Here is a 24,992-nt window from a genome sequence, read left to right as displayed (position 1 = left end):
TATTTGTTAATATCTTTCTGAACAAACACAGAATCTCAACCACAAAACAGCTCAAGAAGCCCGTGTACACAATTACAATGGTTGCATGTGGATCTATTCTTGCTTAGATCTTGGATATTGACGTAGACCTATCGAATGCAAGACAGGAACTGTACAACAATAATGCGTCCACTTAAACATTCTTTCAAACTTTAATATATAACTAACAAGTTTGTAATGATGAAATCAATACCAAATTAGAGACAAGAAATGAGAATGATCCATACTATCCGTCTCGTTTCTGTGGTAACCCTTAAACCGACAGTAATTTTAAGGATACATGCTCTGTTGTGCTTCCAGTGAACAGCGAGGATGCTAATACTACCCGCCTCCCTCTGTAGTAACATTTAACCTGATTGTAATGTAAAATTCTGGGGATTTCTCTGTATGTTCTATACATAATATGTATGATCTTTTATGCTTTCTTGAAATTGGTGTTTAGCCAGATGTCTCCCAGTAAGATATTAAAGTACAATAAACTAGCATTTTGACAATATTGAACGTGAGGTAAGTGTAAACAAGTCAGAATGGCGCTCATACTCCCTGGATAACATGGAATTATAGCTGAGATTGCATCTTTATGCATGACGTCCTAGAGGTCTGTCTGAGAATCATTACTTATTGAGGCCAGATGTTTACATCTAATCTCATTCTATTTCTACAATATGCATACTGCGATTGTATCTTCAAGATTTAAGATGAAGAGGATTGATTGTTTTCCTGTTGGATGGAAGCGGGGTATTTTAAAATAGAATAGATTGCATTATGCCTTTTTACAACTTTGTAAATCTTGCCTTAAGTCACACAAAGTTGTAATGTTGCCAATGTAACTTTTAAATTTAACTCAGTCGCCCACTATCTTCTAACCTTTAGGAAAAGTTTATATTTGTCATTTTCCGACATTAACATATTTATACATTCATATGTTAAGATGTCATCTCCTTCGGAAATCACTGTTAAATGCATATAAGGCATGGCCCATGATTAAAGGTTGGCCAGCAATGATGTGTTAATCTACAAGCAAGACAAAAAACGTCAAACTAAAGTAGGTATATATGAAAACTACACATTCAGACCAAAAAAACCATGTACTACATGTACTCAATACTCCCCACCCACCCACATACAAAGAAACATACATCGGAGAAACTTTAAGATTCAGACAAGGTTTCTTCACCCCGTCAGCCTACCATCATCTGATCAACTGAAATCACACATTATAACCACACACTGAAATAAAACACATCATTTTGCCGGTGGGGTAGCCTAGTCATTAAAGCATTCGCTCGTCACTCTAACAGTTGTAACTTGGTTTTACTCTACAAGGTGTTACATGATGCATATTTCTCATACTTCTACCTAGGTTTCTCAAACTTCGACTTTATGGTCTTACTTCATAAGATGATACATTGTGCATAATTCTCATACTTCCATCTAGGTTTTACTTTATTGGTGCTCCATGATGCATAATTCTCATACTTCCACCTGGTATTTTCCAAGGTGTTACATGGTGCATATGTCTCAAACTTCCGTCCAGGTTTTACTTTATGAGGTGTTACATAATGCATATGTCTCAAACTTACTTTATAAGGATTTACATGAGGCACAATTATCATACTTCCGTTTACGTTTAACTTTATAAGATGTTACATATGAGACACACTTATCACACTGCCGAGTACGTTTTACTTTATAATGCGTTACATGAGGCACGATTATCATACTTCCGTGTACGTTTTACTTTTTAAGGTGTTACATGATGCACAGTTATCATACTTCCGTGTACGTTTTACTTTATGAGGTGTTACATGAGGCACAATTATAATACTTCCGTGTACGTTTTTCTTTATAAGGTGTTACATGATGCACAATTGTCATACTTCCGTGTACGTTTTACTTTATGAGGTGTTACATGGGGCACAATTATCATACTTCCGTGTACGTTTTTCTTTATAAGGTGTTACATAATGCACAAATATCATACTTCCGTGTACGTTTTACTTTATAAGGTGTTACATGAGGCACAATTATAATACTTCCGTGTACGTTTTACTTTATGAGGTGTTACATGATGCATATTTTTATACTTCCTCTGGTATGTTTCTATTAGGTGTTACATGAGGCATAGCTGTCATACTTCCGTGTACGTTCTACTTTATAAGATGTTACATGAGGCACACTTATCACACTTCCGTGTACGTTTTACTTTATAAGGTGTTACATGATGCACAATTATCATACTTCCGTGTACGTTTTACTTTATAAGGTGTTATATGTGAGACACACTTATCACACTGCCGAGTACGTTTGACTTTATAAGGTGTTACATAATGCATTATTCTCATACTTCCGCAAAGGTTTTACGTACAATATGTAAATCGATGCAACATTGTCAAAGTTTATCTAAGTTTTCACTCATTCAGTCTCTCACTCATCCACTCACTCAACTTGTCACTGACTCCCTCATTCAACCACATAAAAAGTAATCGATGACAGAGATGCAACTTAAAGAAAAAATACACTTAACAAGGTTCTGTTTGTAACTTGGAACATGGTAACTGTTTGCATTGAACATTTACTGCGTTCCCTAACATCCTAAAAGTTACATTTGAAGGACAGACCAAGATGGAGGGCCCAAGCTATGTCGTCACTTTATGTGATTAGCACCTCTCACAACAAGCAGTAATCCTGATAGAGCTGTGATAATTCCTCTCTCCGAACTCGTGGCATGAATCAGTCCCTGACTGTACAAGCTCTCAGTGTGATTAACGCCGTGATTGGAGAGTGACCAGAGGTCAAGCTTGTCTGAACTGGCCACCATATGAACATCTATAATTGCAGGACGGTGACAGTAACGGACGTAGCCTCATTAGTGCCTTAATTAGCTTTATCAACTCGCTTGAGATATGCTTGAATATATAAGATACACTAAGTCCTGTTTTTACAGTGATTAGGAGATAATAGTAGTGTTAAGATTGCAGAATAAATGGAGGTTAAACAGCGAAGGCATAGTTCATATAAAATACTTGACCGGTGATTAGATAATGATATGTGCAGTGTCTCTGTAAGTTAATAAACTGGGATCACACTTTAAAAAGAATGAAGAGATTTCAAACGATATTTTTTGTGTTATTATGATTTGCATATACGTTGTGTAAAAGAATAAATACTACAGAGAGAAAAATGTCAGTGATGTGTGCTCCACAATTGTCTTTTTAGAATGGGTTCTTTTATACTTAAAATCTGAAGAAAGAAGTAAGGAATACTTAACGATAGAACATTTCACCTTATAACGATATAAACCCATTCTAAATGAGGTGCATGTACACAGACGAAAAAGTGTGTGAGTTGGTGTTTACGCCGCTTTTAGCAATATTCCAGCAATATCACGTCAAGGGACACCAGTAATGAACTTCACACATTGTATCCATATGGGGAATCGAACCCGGGCCTAAAGCGTGAGGAGCGAACGCTTTAACCACTGGGCAACCCGACCGCCCCTCAGACGAAAAAGGGGAAATGAAGAAAATAAAGTATTAACATAGAAAAAGTATCATGTACAGGGGGATATATTTCAGGTGAAGATAGAGCCTTCACAAGAGAGTTCCAGTAATAAAACAATGAAAAAATGGAAAGAGGATATTTCGACTATTCAGCAATGTGTTGTGCAACATCTTACCTGTGAAGTAATATGGTATTCCGGGTCCCATGTTATGACCGGAAGTCCTAAATATTGAGTGATACTTCGGAAATAGTGCGTTGCGGCGGGGTTGGCATTGTGGTGGTAGGGATTGTTGATGTAGAGGACGACAGGTGCTTCTAGCTGGAAGATTGTGTCACAGAAAGCGTCCAGAATGTGCTGAGGGTCACCTTCTTTCAACAGAATGAGCTGCCCCTGGAGGTAAAAGAACCGTCGCAAGGTAGTGTCCCTCGATGGCATAGTCCTACCCCCGGGGAGATGCCGACTGTAATGGTACCGATCCCATCGCAGATGCACGATGACGGGGAGGGTGATACGGACCCTCCCCCAAGTCCCTGAACCAAGTACGCATATCAAGAATACAAGTAGGGTAAAAAGCCCATACGTATCCATTTTTCATACCCGTGCCTTAAGCCAGCGCGAATTGCTGGTTACAAGGACGTTAACACACAAGTCCACACAGGTACCACACAGGGAGACATGCACTCAATCATAGCCACATCCCCCGCAGAAACTGGTGGACGGATACTGGATCCATGTCAAAGTTAGTTCTCTCATATACTCAACTGCCTTGGCGATCAGCATTTAACACTCTGGTACAGTCTCCTGCCACAACCTGTAACAAAACAAGTTCAGCAGTCAATATTTCTATCCCTTCCTTATCAGCAAACTGCTTAAAGCATACACATCATTCCTCACAGAATGCGATGGATCCCTAGATCCCGTTTGTTTGCGATAATAGGGACATTCTAATCTACGCTAGCTAAATTACTGCCCTTCACAAACGGAAAGCGACAGTGAATGTGTATGGTGAAGCGAAGCTAACGTCGACAGAGAATCGCTCTCGCTGTGATCATTCTTCAGGCGTGGAGGCGAGTGGGGGGAGGCCGGGGGGCGTGGGGGGGGGGGGGGGGGATCTTACCAATAGTCTTCTCAGCGACCATCTCGCATGAATACAATGATACCGAAATAAATGGAACACGAAGATGATATAGCTAGAGTACAATTTTCTATGGCAAAGACATCATGATGAAACGGTGTATAGCCTCCATTTGTATCATCTCCTATGCCTCGCAGTAATACTTATTCTTGCAAACTAGCTGCTGGTGTTTGGCTTCAGTGTGATAACTGAATATATTACGTCTTCGGAGATCTAATTGAGACATTTTGACGGACAGCCACTGCGAGGATTATGTTATTATTCATATATGCACAATAAAAGTGGAAATTACTGGGTGATCACAAGCTATGGTCACCTTTAGATCCAAGCCAGAATCTCGCAGAATGTGTATTCATTTTTGTGTAAGAAGTTTTAAATGTTCTAATTGGCATGACATACATATGTTTAGCATCAAGGTAAAAAGTACTATTGAAACAAATTTTGCAATCTCATATTGGCATTTTCCTAAAACATGAAGGATTAAATGTTATGTTGATGGAATGACATTCCGTTTCGTTTAATCACGTTCTGTATTCCTGGTAATAAAATTTAGAACATTCAATTCAATCATACACATTAAGAACCAACACAATTAAACTGTGTGTAAAATACAATTAGGTTCTCTCGTGTCCAGCTGAGTGACAGACACTTCTCTGTTTGATGTGTCCACTTCTATACAACACACGCAACGCAAGACAAAAAAAAATCTGCCAGTGATAACAATAGATTACAACCCTGAACGTACATTGGCCAGGGCCCCGTTCCACAAAGCGATGTTAGTGCTAAGTCTATGTTAAAGTATCGGACTTACGATCGTCTAAGGGCTACGATCGCTTTGTGGAACGGGGCCCAGGCCCGCAGCGCACCATAAATACAGAATATGATGGAGTTACTACTTTTACCAACCCGTTGAAAATTTGAACACTGTGCCAACCCTGTATCTCTCTTAAGTATCACATGTAACCCTAGTTTTGAACAATGGTTCTGGGAATAGTTCATGCACAAGAGATGGTATCCCACCCTTCTTAACGCTGAACTATGTGTGATACACGTACGTGCATGAATGGATCAAATCCTTGGGGAAAGGAACCGATTCAGACGAGACGGTTTTGGCATTGGGTACGATACAACGCAATGGGCATATGAAAAACACACACTGTTCTTTCTAATAACAATCCCCAATAGACAGTGGTCATTAGTCTTCCTCTGGGCATCAAGTCATTAACTAGCGTTTATTACAGCATCGTTGGCCCTAAAGGGAATACAGCAAGCGAAGATCACACACAGTGTACTCTGGCTTATGTTAGTTCTGTTTACCATACACATAATTCAATTTTAAGGCCTTCTGTGATAGGTACGGCTTCTCTAACGTTGTTAGGAATGACGGGACGGAAGTCTCTGGCAGTTATCAGATCATGACGTAATTTCCCAACCTTTAACATTAATCCATCAGCTACTTCTTGAAAAACAGACACGGATGCTAATCAAAGATGAACCTTTTTTGCGTTTCTACAAATTATGAATGAAACATGTAAGAAACACAATCTGTAAAAAAAAAACTTTTTTATTTGATTATTGTTGAAGTGTTTAAATACTTCTCTGTGCATGTTGTTCGTCAGTGTTAAATGAATGTGTGTGTGTGTGTGTGCGTGCGTGCGTGTGTGTGTGTGTTGCAATCTGATTGCATGAAAAGCATTCTTAAATAGGATTGGATACTGGAACCCTTCCGCACTTTAAACAGGTATGATTTAAACAAAACGTGCTATTCGTCTTGGCGAAATGGATAGTACTTTAATTAAATATTAAGTCTGATCAACAACTTTGATAACATTGTTCATTTTAACATCCTCTTAACCAGGCGGTGCTGCGCAACATTACTGATAACTTTTGTATTTTTCAATGTTGATAAACATTATATATTTTCGAAAATGAACATTATGAAAACAATGTTTGTCTCATTTCCTGACATTGTGCCTGGCTGTATATCTCAATTAATGTAGCGTTGGTCCGGATGTAATGTTCGTCTATCTGCTATACGCTTGGTTGTATAAAGGATGACCACTGACGTTTTATTCCCTAAGGTTTCACCGTGTCCATTTCTGATAAACTACAGAATCTGATCTTTATTGGCTTGCGCGTGAGATGTGATACTTAAGCCACGAGTGGTACTCACTGAACATGCTATTTGTAGAGATTTTACTGTTGGTCTGTTTCATTTGTCGGTCAAGTTCTTATCTGTTTCAGATGTGATCACCAGTGGCTTATGGATGTGCATAAATGTCAACATATTTTCATTTCCAAGTTTGACGGTTGCCCTTAAAACGCCTTGAATGCATCGAGTCAAACCATCTAGAAGAACGAAACCCTTTCAATAATTACAAGAAATGTCTTCTACGAACAGAATCCAGTGTGCGGTTCCGACTATATCACAAGCATGTGTTAACGCAAAGTCAACTGATGACCTGAAAAAACACGAAAACATACGGGACAAGTGATACAGCTTTATTTGTCTCATTTCGCAAGACAAACATGTTTTTCGAGTTAATATTGCGGTGGCTTAAGGGATACATTTAACTTAAGGGTGAGCCATAAATAGTTTGTTCACAACAGAAGAAGAAGAATCGTGTCAGACAATAGATCCCACCACCCTCGTTCTTCCCTTAATCGATAATATTTACCAATAATAATTGCAGGGCGTGGTTTGATTAACGTGGGGGCTCCTCATGATAGAACTGTATTGTGCACGTTTGCACACATTAATATGTCTGATGATCTTCTTGTGAAGCATGTCAAGACTCATGATGAAAACAAGGCATTCCACAGTTTTCTAAAATGAGCCAAGGATGTGGGACATAATTTCAATGTCAGTGTTGATTTTGTTGATGGCTTTGTTCTGTTGGGTGGTACAGAAATGAGTGTCAATCAAGCGAAGTGCCATATCAAATCGGCCCAGACTCAGGTTTTCAAGGTGAAGCTATCTGAACAACCTCTGCATCGAGTTTATGGGCAGTGTGTCGAGAAGATCAGGAGCCCTGCAGAGTCCTTCGCTTGGAAAAAGTCGACTGGCCTGAAAAGTGAAACAGAAGACTTTCTGTTTGCTGCTAGGGACCAGTCACTTCCGACTCGAAACCGTCAATGTGTGATTTTGCATCAAAATGTAATTATGAAATGTAGATTTTGCAAAGAAATTAATTATACTGTCCATCACATTGTCAGTGTATGCCCAGTTTGGGCACAAACACAGTATCTCAAGCGACATGATGGAGTGGCCGTCTTCGCAATGCTTGTGGTTTTGAGACAGAGGTTCATCCATGGTACGGCCCAGAATATGCAGAGGGCGTCATGGAAAATGATTAATACAAACTTCTTTGGAATAGACCCATATACATCCTCAGACGTTTCCAGGCCAACAAACCTGATCTTGTCCTGTTTGATAAATCCAATAAAATCATTTATATTATCGAATTTTCTGTCCCTTTTGACACTAATGTCATTGACATGATTCAGAAAAAATATGGCAAATATGCGGACCTCGCTTTCGAAATGTCACGCTTGCATCCAAGCACCAAGTTGTCCCATTGTTCTCGGTGCCCTAGGGTTGGTACCTCCCAATCTGTTGACTGACATTTGGAGAGTACCTGGGTTTCCTACCAGGAATACAGCACTTCTGACAATCTGGGTAATGCAGAAGATTGCAGTGTTGGGGAGTTTTCACATTCTCCGAAAAGTTATGGGTGGGTTTGACTAGGCAGCTCTTCCTGGGAGAAGTCCCATTCGCTGTGTGGGCTGCGTGTAGAGGGGGCCAGGTCCCTGAGATGATGATTATTAAATTAATAATAATAATTATAACGCCTTAAACAATATTTACCCACGAGAAGAAAAGGGACCTTATGGGTCCTTGAAAACAATCGTGCTGTGACGTCATGAAGAGGGACGTTTGAAGTGACTTCCTTCTGTAATAAATGACCATGTATGCGAACTGTACATAAATATCTTAGTTTTCTCGCGTTAGTTCGTAATGTAATAAAAACATTATATCAAAACATTTCAGCATACGTGTCTACGTGCAATTAATCAGACATTATATCTAAAAGCTTCAGTTATTACATAAACATTTATAAGTCCGAACATGGACTTTGCATGAAACGAGTCCAAATAAATATAAACTGAAGCTTGTGAGTTGTATTTGTGTGTTCCTTAGACACTGAAGTTTTAAAATATAATGAGAAGTCAAAATGTGATTTTCACCCAGAGTGTCCTTTATCGCATGGTCATTGTCAAACGGTTTTTTAACTGAGTTGAACCCACGTGTATAGAAGCGTACAAGGCCATGTACCGGTAGTCCTGAGACGAGTGAAAACTCGTTTCTCCAAATGAATTTTAGCCAAGCTGTGGAGTATGTATCGATTAAGACGAGAAGAGTTAAACATGAATGTAGTGAGTGTGGGAGTGAGAAACTATGGTTTCACGATTTTAATAGTTTCCAGGAGTATCACTGCAAAGGACACCTTGAATTGGCTTCGGTGTGGTTAGCGAACGATTCAACCACTAGACTACCCACCACTCCTGAGAATTTAGACATAAAACCTCATTGATTCACTCAATGGTAAAAAGGATAAACATGATATGGAGCAAACAGCGTTATGAATAATTACATTCACCGCCTGGTCAAAGAACGTATACATGCCTACCCGACCGCCCCGAGTGAATAATGACACGTAAGCATATAGGTGAATAGGGTCGGTGGGGTAGCCCAGTGGTTAAAGCGTTTACTATACACCGAATGCTCGGGCTCGATTCCCACACGCATGCAGGGTGTGAAGACCATGTATGGTGGGCCCCTTTTTGATATTGCTGGAATATTGCTAAAAGCGGCGTAAAAACCATATTCTCTCAATCAGTCACTCCTGCATGATTGTAATGGGGTGTATCAAAGCGTGTCAAACTACATATTTCAGTTGTGCAACATAATACCGTTTGTATGAGCACCCTGCCTTCCTCGGTGTTATTCAAACTGGAGTCTCTGCAAAACAAGCTTCGTCAAGCGAAAGAGTTTCCATAAACCACCACGTTTTGTTTGCAACATTCGATACAAAACTAATTAAAATTCATTCTTTTTTTCTGAGTCGAAGTATTGTGGTGTATGATTATTCACATTATTGTAATTGTAATGGCACATATAAGTACCATCTGAGGACAATATAAGTATTATTTTTTTAGATAGCTATCATTCATGTCTGTCAAAGGAGAATTGGTTTAAAAGCATTTGGGCGTCATGGATTACATGGGGACACTCGGGAAGCGTGTATCGATCCATGTTTAGTGTTAAACGAAGAATAATAACTCGCATTCACATTGCTGATGTGTGTATAGCCATTATATTGTTGAAAAATCATTTTTGTATTCCTAATGTTCTTGTATAGTCCCCATCAGAAATATTACAACTAAAGTGTAAAGTGTGTCGCCTGCATTATCCCGCTAAAGGGACCGTACAAATTGCACTTAGTCATATTAGTCTATTGCTGTAGCTATTTTAAGATGTATAGTTAGACAACGTATCATCTACATCACTCTCATCAAAGACGCCGTTTACATAGTACAAGCTGTACATGTCGTACACGTCGTACAAGCTGTACACAACGCACACTCCGTGCAAGCCGCACACGTCGTATACATTGTACAAGCTATACATCTCGTACACTTCGTACAAGCTGTACACAACGCACACTCCGTGCAAGCCGTACCCGTCGTATACATTGTACAGGCTATTCACATCGTACACTTCGTACAAGCTGTACACAATGCACACTCCGTGCAAGCCGCACACGTCGTATACATTGTACAAGCTATACACCTCGTACACTTCGTACAAGCTGTACACAATGCACACTCCGTGCAAGCCGCACACGTCGTATACATTGTACAGGCTATGTGCATCGTACACTTCGTACAAGCTGTACACAATGCACACTCCATGCAAGCCGCACACGTCGTATACATAGTACAAGCTATACACCTCGTACACTTCGTACAAGCTGTACACAATGCACACTCCGTGCAAGCCGCACACGTCGTATACATAGTACAAGCTATACATCTCGTACACTTCGTACAAGCTGTACACAACGCACACTCCGTGCAAGCCGCACACGTCGTATACATTGTACAAGCTATACATCTCGTACACGAAGTACAAGCTATACACAACGCACACTCCGTGCAAGCCGCACACGTCGTATACATTGTACAAGCTATACACCTCGTACACTTCGTACAAGCTGTACACAACGCACACTCCGTGCAAGCCGCACACGTCGTATACATTGTACAAGCTATACACCTCGTACAAGCCGTACGCAACGCACACCCCGAACAAGCCGTACACGTCGTATACATTGTACAAGGTATACATCTCGTACTCTTCGTACAAGCTGTACATAAAGCACACCCCGAAAAAGTGGGAAAACTGTTCCCACAAGAGATCCGAATAGAGTGAATTGAGAGGTATATCTAATATATGAAGCCCGACATCCAACATGATTGCAATGTGGCTTCATGCGAGAACATGGTGCAAACATAGCTACCTATATACTCAAAGAAGTCATATCTTTCTACACGGAAATATCTTCCAATGTGTACACTGTGTTTCTTGATAATGAGAAAGCGTTTGGTCGCATCTGGCACAGAGGACTACTCCCGAAACTATTCATACTTGGTGTCCAAGGGAAAGCCTGGAATAGCATACGTCAGTCATTCGTATCACGAATCTACTGCATGTGTCAGATATGCCGGCGAGACAAGTCGAACGTTCCCAATCCGACAAGGTGTAGGACAAGCACTTGTCTTATCCGCCTGGATGATCCGCCTTGACTATTTGAAGCAAGGTGTTATGCTTGTACGTGATAACTTCCCAGTAGTCCTACTCGCACGACCCTCATAAGATCAACAAGTAGTGGCCTAGTAGTGGCCTTACAGACTGAACATTAATATGCTTGCCAATGGAGACTGACATATAATGCAAGCAAATGCTGTGTCCTAGTGTTTAAGGGCGGAAACAAAATCAACCAACCATATTCTTTTAGACTAGGTAACCATATACTGGAAATGAAATCGAACACTATATATGCAGGTTCGAAAATTCCATTATCAATACTCATTTGGAATCCGAAAGGACCAGGAGAGCTTGTGGAATTTGAATTCCCTGAGAGATATTTGATTTCGAGCAGGTTTGTCTGAACCCAGGCTGCTGTATGAACATATGGCGTCGAGTAATAATTCCATGAACTGTGGTCAAATATGTCCAAGACAGAACACAATGAAATTGAAAAACTCCAGACTGAAATAACAGAACATGAAACTGCACATTGGCACACGAGTCGGCGAGATCACCCTGAATAAAAACAGATTTAGTAAAATCACAGTAAGCTTGTACCTCATAGACTGTGGAATATGTGTATTTTTTACAATATACCAACTGGACCTATGTATGTACTTGTGAAGCTAGGGAAGCTACCAATAACACCTGGACAGTATTTAATGTGTGATTGTTTAAACCTCGAACAATGCATGTGTATTGAGGACTGTGTAGATGACGAAGTAAAACTTGTGACATCATTAGGGGGTATAACCCCTATTGTAGAGGATATGTACCTTGACAGCTTGGCTGAATTCACATCGTCTGTGTCACGAGATATAAGCTCCTGGAACCTGCGATCAATGATCTGTCTATAGACAGTATATTTCATACCAGGACCAAGACATGTAAATATTCAGTATTGCCACTTTCTCTGCATAATGTTCTTGTAAATATGCTGTGTTAACATGATTCCAAATGTATATCACTCTCCGAAATTAATGGAGGAAATAAAGATTCATGCATTCACAGTACAAGCTATACATCTCGTACACTTCGTACAAGCTGTACACAACGTACACTCCGAACAAGTCTTACACGTCATATACATTTACAAGCTATACACCTCATACACTTCGTACAAGCTGTACACAACGTACACTCCGAACAAGTCTTACACGTCATATACATTTACAAGCTATACACCTCATACACTTCGTACAAGCTGTACACAACGTACACTCCGAACAAGTCTTACACGCCATATACATTTACAAGCTATACACCTCATACACTTCGTACAAGCTGTACACAACGTACACTCCGAACAAGTCTTACACGTCGTATACATTTACAAGCTATACACCTCGACACTTCGTACAAGCTGTACACAACGCACACCCCGAACAAGTCTTACACGTCGTATACATTGTACAAGCTATACACTTCGACACTTCATACATGCTGTACACAACGCACACTCCGTGCAAGTCTTACACGTCGTATACATTGTACAAGCTATACACTTCGACACTTCATACATGCTGTACACAACGCACACTCCGTGCAAGCCGAACACGTCGTATACAGTGTACAAGCTATACACTTCATACAAGCTGTACACAACGCACACCCCGAACAAGCCGTACACGTCATATACATTTACAAGCTATACACCTCATACACTTCGTACAAGCTGTACACATCATACAAGTCGACCGCATCGTACACAATTCGTATACGTTGACACATTATAAGATCAGGCAGATTAGGCAATACACGTCGTACACATTCCACGTATCTTATATAATTAATGAATATGTTGATCGTCGGTCATGTTCTGTTATTGAATCAAGTAACGACTTCCTATTTTCCATACTGAAAACCGCCACGATCTCCAATCATCAGTAGGTTGTGCCAAGTGCGGTCATTTCTGTTGCCAAACATCAAACATTTCCTCTGACTGTTGCAATCCAATTATTTGCAATACGTCACTACGTAAGAAAGGGGAAAGTTGACAAAAGTTGCATCTCCACGTATGATAGTGTCTCCAGCTATACTCAGTCAATTACGTTATTAGCTTCGGAGAGTATGCCGTGGAGAGGAGATGGTTGCCGGATCTGGACAAATCCTGTTGTCTGAGAGCCCCAGATCAGACTCGCTGAGAGTGAACTTGTGGATGGAGAGTGTAGAATCCCCAGATAGAAGAAATCATGAACGATGGTATTAAGGGGCCACGTTGCTAAGACTGGCCATATGCTACCGGTAAAAGGGAACTATGGAACAAACGAAAAGAACTGTTTTGTCGGTTATTTTCGGTTTAGCGCCTACGGCACTGATCACACAAGTGCCAATGGTATTTAAACATCGTAATGGTGTTAAATGTCACGTGGAACTACTTTGCGTATCTAATCCACATATGATACTATGTTTTCATGTTTTAATGTTTTTGATTTGATCAAGGTCTTTGTGAATATGATTGTAACTGAGGGAAATCTAACTGCGTTTAATAGATAATTATAAAAATTGACAACGCGCATATTGTGACATATGTAACCGCAGTAATACCGCTGGACATGCAAAATCGAGAATTGGAGTTCACATGTTCTATTATCAGCCATGTAAATATAAATAAAAGCAACAAAACGCTTTCCATATTTATAAGAAATCTCAGCCAAAAGCACACCATGTCGTGAGCATGCGCCCATGAATCACAATCAAATAGTGATGATTCCAGATGTTCGCGAAAAGGTGAGTGTTTCCTGCCCTACCGGTGGCACTCGTCACAAACACACGCAAAGGCAAGTCAGTTGTTCACCTTGGGAATGTTCTCCACATGTCAACCATCAAACATTTTTTGCAAGGTTTACTGAGGCCTTGAATGTTGTCACCTTGATCAAGCAACTTCTGAACAAGAGCCGTACGACGCTCTTTGAAATCTTGATAGAAAAAGCATAAGCGTAATGATGACCTCTATGGACCAAACTGTCCGAGGCTTGGTGTGATCATGCTCCGGTAGACACATTAGAACTACAAGAGAACACAGGATTTGCAAGTTTTGCGGTTTGGCAATGTATAAAATGTGTCCATTGCATATTTATATATTACAACAATTGATGATTACATTTTGCTTGAAATTAGTGTTCATAAATTAAACATATTATTGACAACTAAGAGTCAGGTATAATTGTAAGAATTTGAGAGCATCGATGCAGTCTTCATATTTGGTATACCTATATGTCTTGATACCCTCTACGTCATGTCGCTACTTGTTATACAACAGGCATATTACCTCCTCGGAGAAGGGATTAAGGAACTATTGATTGGATTGACAGAACCGTCAATGGCTAGGTACGATCATACTCGTATCTCAGTTGTGCGAAACAGCAAGAGCAAAATGTGAGAGAAGTCAAGACCTGATGATAACACCAGTAGCACCCTTTCGCACCCTTCTGTGGTGGAAGTCTTTGGCACACCTCACTGACAGCACCCTTCTGCACCCCTCACTAATAGCACCCTCACGCACCACTCACTGAAAGAACCCTCGTGCACCCTTACTAGTAGCACCCTCCTGCACCCTCAATGACAGCACCCTTCTGCACCCCGCACTAATAGCACCCTCACGCACCACTCACTGAAAGAACCCTCGTGCACCCTTACTAATAGCACCCTCCTGCACCCTCAATGACAGCACCTTTCTGCACCCACACTGATAGCATCCCTCACTGATAGCACCCTCGTTCACAACTCAGTTATCTGTTCGTTCACCCCTCACATAAGGGTTAGCCATTGACAACACTTTACAAACTATGGTCGTGATTACATATTGTCAAGCCCATGGTCAGATCAGGCTTCAGCCGCATGACGGTTTTGTCTCACATTTACCGATACACGCGTAGGATCACAACGCGCCTTCATATCATTCAAGACAGGGCATGGATACCATACCATAGTTATTGCTATTCCCCGTTGACGTGTTCTTTGTCTTTAAGATCATCTGAAACGTTGTTTGACAGAGAAAGTATTATTACTACTGACACTTTAAAGAATAGATGGTTACCAGATCTCTAGAGGGCTTGATAAACGTTCTACAGGCACGGGCAGTCGATGCCTCCATGCACCAGTAACATAATTACATCTGGCACTCTCTCTGTACAATATTCCAGGAACCTACACTCATACAACCTAACACAATCATACGTATTTCGTCTCGTCCAACCACTGCTACACGATAATGAAGATGATCAATGATCTGGAAAAAATGACATGTTTAGAGTTCCGATTTGGCATTGAGCTGATGGCAAAGCAGGTAACGATTCTCATTGTCTGGCAAAAGAAGCTTTTAGATGATACAATGATACAATAATGTTTTATGTGCAAAACTAAATATTGATGCTAATCTGGTATGACATCTTCAAAGCAAAGTCTTTCCGTTCGAATGATTCTCCGAAATTGAAATATACATTATGCAGAAGCAATTTGGGAGAGCTAAAAAAAACATTATAAAAAAGATTCAATAAAATTATGTTCTTTTATCTGAATGCATAAAAGACATGATAGCAAGTACGGGGAAATATGTTTCGCTCCACGTAATGCCAAGCATATGCATTATATCAAATAGGTTGATATCTCTCCAACGCTAATCTTCATGGCGGATATACATGTAGTAAGTCTATTAACGTTTCTATGAGATATACGGTGACGGAACATGAAATGAATCATTTACCTTTGGAATTTGATAAAGAAGACAAAAGCCATTTGCGTCAAAGAGATATTGGTTGCAAAGGCTGTCTGGTACTGACGGTACTAAATAACCCAATTCTTTTTTTAATGTACACAGTAGAGGTGATGCTGGAGAAAAGGCAGGGGTACAATTGAGAAACATAGGTAGAAAAGTACAATACACTCGGTGCGTTACTATGCGCATGACGAAAGGTTTTGTTTTTAAATTAAGGAGGCCGGGTGTCAAAGCTACAGTATAAAAGACCATTGAATATAGGCGGCAAAATTCATTCCATGATCATAGATTACAAAATCTCCATCAGTGTTTATGAATGACCATCAAATAGTGATGACACCAGGGGTTTGCGAAAAGGTTAGCGTGTCCTGCCCAACCAGTGACACACGTCACAAACACACGCAAAGGCAAGTGAAACAATTAAAGATGTTTCTGTCCTTTGAAGTTTACTATAGCTTTTATTTAAATGAGTGAAATTAGATGCAATTTGATTGTACAGTCCAATAGATTATAAGAAAACACAACGCTGAATCCTTTCTACAACAGGTTTCATTCGAATGTAATTCGCATTCAGTCGACGCCAGAGGTGGAGCCATGCGCAATTGGATCGTTGTTGGCGAATAATAGACATAATTGATACAGGGGTATCCCATTGGTCATCCGCTCGGTTACCATCATTCGGTTATAAGTGGACTGACACAGAAACATCTACAAAGTTAAAGGACCGTCCAGGGTCTGGAAGGCCTGGATTTGGCGTAGCACATTCTTCCAAAAGTTTGCACATCAGTTTTCGAATCATACCTCAATGAACCGAACAAATATACTCTCAATGCTTATAAATATATATTGTACACACACTAGTTTAACCAGAAACAGTTGTATATATCAAAACAGTCAAAAAAAGACGAGATTGATAAACATTAGTTGTATGAATGCATACTGTGGCGGGACATGAATCAGGTGATTCATGTACATAACTTGACACGCCTACACAGTCAGTAGCCAATCAACGGAGAGTAGGATCAAAACAATGTTCATAAGATCTGTCAGTCAAAGCAAGAGGCGAGAAGAATTGCAACAGTCAGACTGTAACGAACCGGAAGGAGGCAGCTGTTTCAAATAGCATGGTCAGTTACTGCCAGATTCAAACATTAGTTCCCTGCAAACAGGAAAACGCAGTTGAAAAAATGCTTGTTAGAAATGAAACCCGAAGGCATGAAAATTGTGGAACCGAGGCGAGCGGGAAAAGAACAGGCGAGCGAACCTGCACGTTTGCTGTTTCATTCCTTCTCAGCCTTCGGTTTCAAAGGGCAGTTTGGACATGAATAAGCATGTGCATGACGATACACGTGAGCAGAGAGAGAATTCCCTGGATATTGGGATATTGGGATTCCCCGAAAATCCGCAGTGCGCCTCGGTGGGCGTGGCTTAATTTTTTACATTCGTTAGGAAATGAATGCATAACACGTGACCAATTCAGTTTATAAGAATGCAGGAATTTCATTGAACACAACGAAAATGTAATTATCATAATGCTGATAAATCGCACGTGTGAGCATCTGCTTTTCTCGTTTTTACATGTTAAAATCTTTTTCAAATCCGATATCAATACACATTTGGGATAAAGCGCGATCATATATTAACCTGTTTCAAACTACAAAAGAAGGTCAACAGTGCACGAAACCCAAAGCGAAATGTGCCCGTAAAGAATCTATGACTTCTTCACGAATTAATAGCATTTTAAGAAAGAAACAACAAGACTTAAATCCTTACCCGAATCCATCACATTTTCTTTTACGTGGACCTAGGCCGCCTTCGTGTGGGTTTAGACATTTATTGATCGAGGATAAGGATAAAAAAGATGTTCACACTCATCTTGGACGTTTGCCAAGGAAAAGTCACAAATGCTGAATTGAATTCATGTAGAAAATGTGATAGTCTCTGCGATCCGATTTTTTCATTCCAGATTTCCTTTTCAACTTTACCTTGGTTTATTTTTGCTAGAACCTCTCTCTTTTGTGGGGTAAGAGACTTTACGGTAAATAGCATGGATAAGAACAGGATGTTGTTTTTATCTGAAATGTAATGTTGACGTATTTATTAATGCTGTGCTAGTGAGTTCAAACTCATATTTCATATACTGTCATTGTTTCGACACATAACATACACGACCGTTATAACATACATTATATATTACAAAGACGCTGTAATTAACATGTATTAGATAGATAGATGTATCAGGTGCATGGTGGATATATCAGGTGCTTGCTCGATGTATAAGGGGTTTGGTAGATGTATCAGGGGCTTGGTAGATGTATCAGGTGCATGGTGGATGTATCAAGTGCTTGGTGGATGTATCATGTAATTGGTAGATGTATCAGGTGCATGGTGGATGTATCAGGTGCATGGTAGATGTAGCAGGTGCTTGGTGGATGTATCAGGTGCTTGGTGGATGTATCAGGTGCTTGGTAGATGTATCAGGTGCATGGTAGATATATCAGGTGCATGGTGGATGTATCCGGTGATTGGTGGATGTATCCGGTGATTGGTGGATGTATCAGGTGCATGGTAGATGTATCAGGTGCTTGGTGGATGTATCCGGTGATTGGTGGATGTATCAGGTGCATGGTGGATGTATCAGGTGCTTGGTGGATGTATCCGGTGCATGGTGGATGTATGAGGTGCTTGGTGGATGTATCAGGTGCATGGTGGATATATCAGGTGCTTGGTGGATGTATCAGGTGCATGGTGGATGTATCAGGTGCATGGTGGATATATCAGGTGCTTGGTAGATGTATCAGGTGCATGGTGGATGTATCAGGTACAGGGTGGATGTATCAGGTGCATGGTGGATGTATCAAGTGCTTGGTGGATGTATCAGGGGCTTGGTAGATGTATCAGGTGCTTGGTGGATGTATTGGTAGATGTATCAGGTGCATGGTCGATGTATCAGGTGTCCTCCGCTGACATCATCTGAATGTCACTTTTTCAGTTTTGCACAAATTTTTAAAAAAATTCAGTCTTGGTTCGTGAACAACTTTTACCACCTTAACCCAAGGGTACAACTGTCAAACAGCTTTACGGCCCTGTCGCGCAATGACACTGTTAGCATCGATTTCTCCCGTGGTATTGCAGTGGCATATGCAGCTGAGAATGTGTTGTGGGGTCGACATTTATTTACATCTGAACACACATCATGACCCCCAGACGTACAGACTGTCAGTGTAGCGGGACATGGTCGCAGGCACCTGTTGCTGCTGCTGCTGATGACATTGCCGTCATTTGTTATCACATGCATAATTTATGCAGATCCCAATTTCAAATGCGAACCAGAGACGCCGGCGTTTACAATTGAATATGTGTTGCATACGATCGATGCATGGCGTAGTCGAATGGGATGCAACGCATCATGCACTACACAAAGGCACACGGATACTGATGCTTGATTAATGTGCCTCTATCTATCTATCTATCTATCTATCTATCTATCTATCTATCTATCTATCTATCTTTCTGTCTGTCTGTCTGTCTACGCGCGCGCGCGCAAGCAGTGGCACACACATACATACATATAGACTAACATTTAGTCTCTGAAATCTTATATTACACAATATCCTTCTTGGCTCTAAAAATAAAAAATAATCCCTTTGCTGAGCTAGCTTGAGCTGGCTAGACTTGCTTTGTATGCATTTCTAGATAAAAAAAATTTCATAGAATAAATATATTCCACGGTCATGGTGCAGGTCTATTATACATACACACACACAAACAGACACATTCACACACACATATACATACATACATACATACACTAAAACATATACATACAAACACTAACACATATACATACACACACTATCACACATACATAATCATGCTAACACACACACACCACACACACGCGCACGCACGCACGCACGCACGCACGCACGCGCACGCACGCACACACACACACACGGTTTACGAATGTTGCTTGCAAGATGTCACATAAAAACGTATAGCCAAAGGTTAAATTATCGATAAAATGTTTTTCAAACTTTCTCCAAAATCAGATCGTGTGGCACTGTGGGAATTTACACAAACACGAGGCGGAGTTATAGAATTGAAGAGGCAAGGAAAACAGTAAGAGCTGCAAAGGTTTGCTCGAGGTAAGCAGCTAACGGAAGCGACGGGACTACGGAACCGGCACTCACGCTGCGGACAAGATACGCGATAATGGTATCAGATCTTGTTTTTGTGTAGAATGACCAGTTCTTACTCTCCTGGTATTGATTAAACATGAAACTAATCAGCGCCAATTTCGTGGATCATCATAAACCTAGGTCATTTGCCCGAGGTAAACACTGTGGACATCTTAACCACAAACATGGTCATATATGTTCTTACTCGGGGATGGATATGATGTGCACTCTTGATAAAGTAACTAACATTTGCATAAAGCTGTATTACCCACTTTCTATTTCTTCTATCAAGTTAACATATCCACTTGAATTATCGTTATGATATAAATTGCATCATACGTACGTGTCTTAACATACATAATCATTCCTGGCTTATTACTTATTATGTTGAATTATGAGTAGAAGGAATTTATGTCAAGTGACAGAGTGAGTGAGTGAATTTCTTTTTACAGAGCTTTTAGCGATATTCCAGCAATATCACGGATGGGAACACGAGAAATGGGCTCCACACATCGTACCCATGTGGGAAATGAAACCCGCGTTTTCGGCGTGACGAGCGAACGCTTTAAACACTAGGCTACCCCACCGCTCTGTGAGTAACTCGATTATTTACAGACCGTCGTCATGTAGCTGGTATATTGCTGAGCTCGGCGTTAAACAACATACCAACAAACCAACTACAAGCGCGGGTATGATACTGACAGATCAAGATCATTTTTGGAGTTGTGGTATTCGTGGTATTCAGTATTCGACCAGCGGCCTTGGAGAGTTCAAGGTCATAACTCTACACAACTGCGTCATAGTACACCATACGACCCTTATAATTATATTTCCTGACACACCTGGTTTGATTTCAAATATTGTTACAATGTATGAAGCTCATTTCTCTTGTCTCCCAATTTGACATTGCTGCAACAGTGCTATGTCCATATTCCCTCACTCGTATGGAATGTGTGATTGAGCGGGGACACCAGAAATGGGCGTCACACATTGTACCCATGTGGGTAATCGACCCCGGCCCTTCGGCGTGACAAGCGAACGCTTTAACCACCAGGCTACCCTACTAGTATTGAACAACAGTCCCCAAAAGAGTAATAACACAAGAGCGAGCGAGATTGCTTCTCAAAGTGGTCAATATAACCATGGCTAGACCGTGGAGCATGTATATTATCAAGCAGACAAATGCAGTTGAAAGTATGAGCAACGATCCATGCCATCGAGGTGGGTCCTGGTCCAAATTTGATTCGGCTTTTACGACAAACATTGGCACTGAAGATATACTCTTGCCCCCAAGAGAGACACCACAAGACTATATTGTGATCATAATAACAGAAACCTTGGCAAACTTTACAAACAGTTTACTCTTCAAATTCCAAAATATCAATACCACCGTGCTACAGTTCATCCATCGAATTAGGACAGTGTAATGGTAATAAGATGAACGCCAACATACTAATTACAAAGGCAGTGGAATTCCAACCAGACCGCTAAAAGAACTTAAACGCCAGTCATCAAACACGAAAACTTCGGACCATTAAATCTTCATGTTACATCGCAAATGTTTGTTGTTCGGAAACTATTTGTAGAAATGGGAAACAAGGCATTAAAGCAGTCTGTCTCCTGGCGAATGTCTTGATAAGCCATTGGTTTCGAGCACAAGACCCCTTCTGCACAATCTCCCCCAATAGACTCCAGTTGTCCTCCCAACTGGTGGCATATTCATTGGAGACATTACTGAATCAAGTTACAATCTGTGCTAACTACTTTATCTATAGCTACAGCGATATTAGTTAGAAGAGTCTTATAGCTTATGGTTAAGCAGAGATCCAATTTTGATCTCGAAGACCGGTTCTGAAACTTCAAAAAGACAATATGCCAGCAATCATTGTGTGTCATCCATGGTGGCTTTGACATGAAGATTTTACGGATTTTGTTCATCAGTTAGCTAATTGGTTTCAAACAAAAAGACGAATAAATTCGAGTAGTCTACGATGTTGCGACAATGAAACGTCTCAGGTAACTCCTTCTGGACGATGTTGGGAACGTCTTCACATATACTATTCATGACATAACAGATTAACTATAGCAATACGAAAGAATGGTATTGTCCTTACTTTCTTTGAGTAGTCTAAATGGAGGGCATTCCTCTACCGGGCAGTACACATGCATGGTTCGTCAATACAGATATTTGTTACTTCTGACGAGTTAGCCGGGAAGGGTTGAGTCCCTGCCAACGGGAGTTCACTGTTCATCACGAGGAGGGGTATTATGATGTATCAAAGCAACATGAGTGATATGTGAAATGGTTTAAAGCACAGACTAAAGTACAAATAGTAGTCCCATTCGGGATTCGAACCCACACTGCCAGAGTGAGGCACTTAATCCCCAGCAGACAAAGTCAGCTATCTTACTAGCTCAGCCACCGAGGCTTCCACAGAAATGAAAGTCTGGTAGTCTAGATCACGTACACCCCTCGGACAAGTGTAAATTGGCCTAAAAAGGTACTGTACTTTACTAAGATATAATATATGCTCGAATTCTTCATAGATCAAAATAACGATACATGTTTTTAGGAGTTTATTGTATCCAAGTCATCCGATCCAAATACAATGCATTATATGCATACATATGCATCAAGGTGAGGTCAGCATTGTTTCTCAGTAGTAAACAATGACTATGTAAGGCACATGCAAAAGTTACAATGGAATAAGTGAATTATCTGACAATAATAGCATATGTCACAAAACAGTTACTGTCGTAAGTGTCCAATTAATTAGCAGTTTTGTAGTTTTTTCTCAGTTCATTTTGGCATTCGTATAGAAATAAAATATGAAATTCGTCTTATGAGGCACATGGAGAAGTGTAAACCCTAGCCATTGTATTTCTTTACCAAACAAATGTGATAAACATCCTATTGATTGTAATGGACTTTAAATGATCTGTAAATGTCAAACCATGAACTATCCAAAAGCGTAAACGTCAAATTTTGAAACAAAAGACGAATTGCTCTTTGTCGAAATTCTTTCGAAACGTTAGTTTCATTGACAACACTTTGGATCCCGTTTCTCAGACACCCATGCAGGTCTATGTGTAGGTAACACGCATCAAGGAGAGTATTATTGTCCTGTACCATTTCAATAATATATTATCCGGACTCAAACAATAAATAAAATATCTAATAACCGAGCTCCTTTCCGTGTGACAAAGATGCCATTGGTAAGGGTATCAAATGCTTCACTATTGCTGAAATGAACACATCCCGTCGAGACTGCGAGAGGGGTCAACAATTACCTCACATAAACATTCCCAAGAGTATCAATAATACGAACGGATGATGTATGCCTCTGCCAGAAAGAACAACTGTCTTTATTTTGACATCTCCTCATACCTACATTTAGCACAAGAAGATCAAATGCTCCCAGCGACACATTCATCGAACATAAACACACAGTAAGAATAGTCACAGGAAGGAACTCGGATGTTTATAACAACGTTACGAGAAGTTTGTCTGCTGGTGAGATGTTTCTTAAGAAATACATCTAACTGAAAGGTCAAAAGTTCAGACCTTGGTATAGATATTAAAAAGCCGACGGTTCGCCTATAAAGGGAAATAGAGAGACAGTAAGGCGGAAGCTAGCGCCGAAGCATAAAGTATTGGTTACATGACTACAAATCGGTGGTTATGTCATGAACATGTATCTTTTCAGCGTCAGCAATTTCGTAAAATGTAAACGATAGATGATTAATGAGTTTTGAGATTTCAGAATGTTGTATTAGAATTATTATTTATGGTAGATTGATACATTTGCGGCGCGATTTTATGGTCTACTTAAAGATGTGTTCAGTATATCTACCGACAAAATACGCCAACTTGATTTCAAAAGTCAGTGAGAATGTGTTTAAGAAAGCATGTCTATGCAAACCGCAATACGATTGAAATGCCATTAGTATCGGTTGCTTAATTATTAGCTCAACGTTACAAACCAAATCAAACAGAAATATCGTACAAGAAGATACTGACCAGATTATTTGTGATGACATGTCCTACGTCGATTTGTCCTTCCAATATTGTTTTATTATATATATATATATTATTATATACTATATATAAAACCCCATAAGTGTGACCTGACATCTTATTTCTGCCCCGGGCCCCCGGGCTTATACCTGCCCCGGACTATTTATGTCACCTAATGTGGTACCATACTTTATGAGTGACCTGGTACCCGACCCGACATTCTGCAACACCGTTCATATATCCAGACGAGAAATCTATCAGGGCATAATAATGTGTATGCTGATAATGCGCCAAATACACACCCTAATAAAATAAAAGCGACAAAACACTTTCCATATTCAATAGAAATAGAGTCGATTGTACGATTCCGACTATATCATGAGCGTGTGTTTATGAATCACTACCAAATAGTGACACCAGGCGAAAAGGTGAGCGTACACTGCCTAACAGGTGGTACTCGTCACAAACACATGCAAAGGCAAGTCAACTGTTCATTAACAAAACACGGGAACATATGGAAAAG

The 24,992-nt window shown here is 40.3% G+C and overlaps 1 protein-coding gene across 4 annotated transcripts in view; it reads right to left on the bottom strand.

Moving 5' to 3' along the window:
- The window catches only part of LOC139468008 (glutamate receptor ionotropic, NMDA 2B-like), a 97,661-nt gene that overhangs the window by 47,549 nt on the left and 25,120 nt on the right, over nucleotides 1-24,992 (bottom strand). For 3 of the 4 annotated variants that reach the window (XM_071249658.1, XM_071249659.1, XM_071249660.1), the window contains exon 2: nucleotides 3,719-4,355. In XM_071249658.1, coding sequence (XP_071105759.1) covers nucleotides 3,719-4,132 — 414 coding nt within the window. In that variant the 5' untranslated portion in view covers nucleotides 4,133-4,355. Of the gene's footprint in view, nucleotides 1-3,718; nucleotides 4,356-4,661; nucleotides 4,740-24,992 lie in introns of those variants that run through there. The other variant, XM_071249661.1, reaches the window with a different exon arrangement.

Source organism: Haliotis cracherodii, unplaced genomic scaffold (assembly GCF_022045235.1).
Source record: "Haliotis cracherodii isolate W230 unplaced genomic scaffold, xgHalCrac1.p SCAF_2, whole genome shotgun sequence".
NCBI lineage: Eukaryota > Metazoa > Mollusca > Gastropoda > Lepetellida > Haliotidae > Haliotis > Haliotis cracherodii.
Note: the sequence above shows the minus strand (reverse complement) of the source record. Positions and strands in the feature narration are given on the sequence as shown.